This window comes from Lactuca serriola, chromosome 4 (genome assembly GCF_051521515.1).
Source record: "Lactuca serriola cultivar US96UC23 chromosome 4, Lser_US96UC23_V15, whole genome shotgun sequence".
In the NCBI taxonomy this organism is placed as follows: Eukaryota; Viridiplantae; Streptophyta; class Magnoliopsida; order Asterales; family Asteraceae; genus Lactuca; species Lactuca serriola.
Window position 1 is genome coordinate 104,302,101 of NC_136411.1, and position 4,209 is coordinate 104,306,309.

General features: G+C 37.5%; 1 protein-coding gene across 1 annotated transcript; it reads right to left on the reverse strand.

Moving 5' to 3' along the window:
- Positions 1-1,007: 1,007 nt before the first annotated feature.
- SVR7 (pentatricopeptide (PPR) repeat-containing protein) lies at positions 1,008-3,262 on the reverse strand. Its single transcript, XM_079039587.1, has one exon. It carries the CDS (start codon positions 3,171-3,173, stop codon positions 1,122-1,124), a length of 2,052 nt encoding a protein of 683 aa, XP_078895713.1. The 5' UTR covers positions 3,174-3,262; the 3' UTR covers positions 1,008-1,121.
- Between the last annotated feature and the right edge of the window lie 947 nt (positions 3,263-4,209).

Consider the following 4,209-nt stretch of genomic DNA (forward strand, 5'->3'; position numbering starts at 1 on the left):
TATACTTTACATTATGAAATTTCGCTTGTTATTTTTCCAACAACCTCCAAGCTGGTTTACACTGTCCTGCACCAAAAACATCATGTGAGATGTAAATCAGGTAGACAGACAGTGGACTGCTAATGGGCTAGCATAAGAGCCCAATTTGTTTTGCTCAAAGAGATAACATGATTTATACATGGAATTGACATAAGACTACAAAAAAGCTTCTAAAGATTAATATTTTCATTTTAAACAAACAAAAATAAAATCTACTCTTGAATAGTAGCCAAAGAAGGTTGCCATTTTTGAGATCTAACACCATTCCAAGAAAATACAGGATTAATTTTGCTGATCTTGAAGTCCTTATTAGCATCTCTAACCAAAAGCTCCAATTGCTTCCTAGTTACAACAATCTTCACTTTTTGTGATTCCTTCTCCTTTTGTGGAATAAGAATATAAACCTCTGTAGGAAGAAGCTTGGCGTTGGGGGGCATTGGTGAGTTAGGGTGGGCGTAGTGCACCAGATTATAACCCGGGTATGGACCATGGGTTAGCTTCTTAACTTTAGTTAAGGCCTTAACTTTTTCTTCTCCTCCATTAGACACCAGAACACTGATTTTCTTCTGAGATTGCATACAGTTTATGCAGTTACCCATGGTGGAATTGATCTTAATGTTCAAGACTCTTGAGGACTTGTATGTATATATACATTTATATGCATCATGTATGTATATAAGTCAAGTTAAAGGCAACTAAACGTGCATATCACTTAGGTTTGACTTCAATATGATATAGTTCCTTTAACATATCAATGTCACATGATGGGTTATGTTTAATTTAGTTTGACTTTCGATTTCTCTACATACTTATATTATTAAATTTTTCTGAAAAAGTCAACTAGGTAATTATTCCAATTTTAAATGCAAGAAACCTACAAGTTGACTCCTTTTAAGTAGTCTTTAAAATACAGATAAGTCAAACGTGAAGCTGAGTGTTTTTATGTGAATAAAAATAAAACCATTACAAGATTCAAAGAGATTATAATAACCATTTCATAACATTCAATAGATACAAAAACTCATCACTACAAAAATCTCAAGAGCATGAGCTAAAAAAAGAGGATCAAGAACATTGACTAGTCAAACCACAGCCATTGCAGTGACACGTCTACCTTCCAACCATGACTTAACAGCAACTTTAGTAGTCAAAAACCATCCAACTTTTTCAGAACTTTCATGAAAAGGAGCACTTAACTCCTTCAGATGTGACTCAACACCTCCAGCCAATCCTTTTTCAGAATACTTATGCTTCCCATGACCCGTATTAATCCCAAGCAAAGGTGGCAACTCTTCTCCCTCTTCAATAGCTTTGGTCAAATCATTCATCCATATATGTAATGCAGTCAAAGCTGCCCCTAAAGAAAGACTCTTCAAATTCAATGACCAATTTGTGCTCGATTTCGTCTGTATATCACTATATATCCCAACCCTAATCCCCAAATCCAACAAGTCACAAGCTTTCTCCAATTGATCAAGATTAATACAAAGATCAATCAAGCAATTGCAATATGCTTTCCTTACATCATCTCCAATGTCACCAAGTATTTCACTAGCTTCATTCTTGAAAGATTCATCTTCAATATTCGAATCAACCAAAAGTGTGACCAAATTCCCAAGTTTTGGATTCGCCTTTTGAATGCATTTAGTAAGCTTATGAAGATCTTGTTTAGGAGTTTGTGTCATGACATTGAGAAGACACCCACAAGAGCGTTCATCTGGGGTGATATCAAGCTCTATGATTTTCTCAAATGTGTTGACCACATCATCTGTTCGGTTGACTTTCCCATAGCATTGAATTAGAGAAGTCAAAACGTATATATTCGGGTCAAACCCTGCTTCGATCATTTCCTTTAGTGTTGCTTCGGCTTCTTTGACTTTTCCACAACATGAAAAGATTGTGATTAATGATGAAAAGTTCCAACTATCGGGTTGACAATTTGTGGAGCTTTTAATGTCATTGAAAATCTCAAGAGCTTCATCGATGAAACCGATGTCAGCACACATAGACAAAAGGGTGTTGTAAAGAACATTGTTTAATTCAAATCCTTTTGATTTCATCTCTTTGTAGACATTAATAGCATCATCTCCATAACGAGATTTTCCATATGCACGAATGAGAGAAGCATATGTTGCCCAACCAGGTGTTAATCCATCACTTAGAATTTGCTGATAGATTGACTTAACAAGCCATGGTCTTTTGGCTCTTCCCATGGCATCCAACAAAGTGTTGTAACAGACTAAGTTAGGTTTAACACCAAGAGCTTTCATTTCCTCAAAAACAGTCAAACACCCATCGAAATTCCCTGTTGACCCGTATATTTTTATGATTGTTGTGAATGTTACAGTGTCAACTCGCCATTTTTCGGTTCTTGAACGATCATATAATCTTAATGCCATGTCTACATTCCCAACTCTCCCATAACAATCAATCATAACTGCATATGTAACATTATCTGGTTGGATTCCAAACTCTGGCATTCTCTCAAACCACTCCACAGCTTTAGTAGGTAAAGAACGCAACCTTGCACACCCAATAATAGTTGAAAATGTAACGTTATCAGGTGTAATGCCTCTTTGAAGCATTTCAGCGAACAGTTTCTCTGCGCCTACTAAATCTTTAGACTTTCGGAAAACTTTCAATGTCACATTGTAAAGAATAGTTTCCCTATTTAAATTACATCTTTCCTGAAAGTATTTGAGCACCATACGTGCTGATTGAGGGTTCGACATGTTGTTGAGAATAATAACACCATCTTGTTCTCCTAGTTTACTGCCTAAATTGCTATTCAGTATGTTAAAGACGTCTTCTTCTGTTGGCAAACATGAATTTAGTGATTCTGCTACATTGATGAGAGAAGAGTACCTTGATTCATACGACTTTTTCCTAAAGTGTGAAGCTTTCGGGTTTTTGGGGTTGACCCAGATATAGCTTCTCTTTTTATCATCTGTTACTGGAGATAGAGTTGATGTTTTAGGATCTAAGTTGTGGGTTACTTCAGAAACTGAGTCTTGTAAAGAAATCTGAGTGATTCGGAGTTGGGGTGTTCTTGATTGAGAAACAATACTGTGATTGAAGCTTCTCTGATTGAAGGAAATGGAAGGCGAAGAGCAGAAGCCGTATGTGTATGCCATTTCTGGATTCTTGAAATCCTTGGGGGGTTTCCGTTGGGGAAAAGCCTTATCGACTTTCCTCAACACACAAGAAGTAAAAGTAGATAACACTTCACTTCGGGGCTAGTCTGGTAATTAACTACTAACTAGGTTGGACGTTGGAGTGAGCATATCTTATGTTATGTTCTGTTCCGTATAGTTATGGAAAAACAATTTTTATTTTCAGTTTTAGAAAATTAGAAAACGTGTTTAGATGTATATTTTTCTATCAATTTTTATTTTTAGAAAACAGTAGCGATGGTAGGGTATGGGTGGGGGCGGTGATGGTAGCGGGTCGGCGGCGGTGGTGATGATGACAGGCGATGGTGGCGGCAGCGGCAATTGTGTCAGTGGTGGTGATGGCGGCGGCAGCGATGGTGGTGGTGCTAGTGACGGGTTAGTGGTGATGATGGTGATGGTAGGTCGGTGATTGTCGTGGTGGTGTTGGGTGGGTGGGGGTGTGAGTGTGTGCTTGTGTGTGTGGGTGTGTGTGTTTGTGGGTGTGTGTGGGTGGGTATGTATGTGTATGTGTTTGTGGGTGGGTATGTATGTGTGTGTGGATTGGTGTGTTTGTGGGTGTGTGTGTGTTTGTGGGTGGGTGTGTGTGTGTGTAGGGGTGTGTAAGTGTGTGTGTGTGTAGGGGGTGTTAAGGTAGGGGTAAGTAGAGGTGGATGAGGTGGAGTGGGAGTGTGTTTATATTTAAGAAAACTTTTGGAATTAGAAAAATATGGAAAACAAGGATTATCAGTTTTCCAAAAATTTCCAACTTCTTTGTAATTTTAAAAAACGGAAAATTTTCATTTTTTGTGAAAAATTTAGAAAAATAGACGAACTAAACGCATTTTCAAAATTCTCATTTTTCTTAGAATTTTTTTTCCAGAAAACGGCTCATTTTTCCGCAACGAAACGCACCCTTAGGTTTTCTAATTTGGACGTTGGAGTGAGAAGAGGTAAGTTTTCCAAGTTATATCATAGACTCATGCTCTTAAATAAAAGATCATTATTAAACAATTATCAA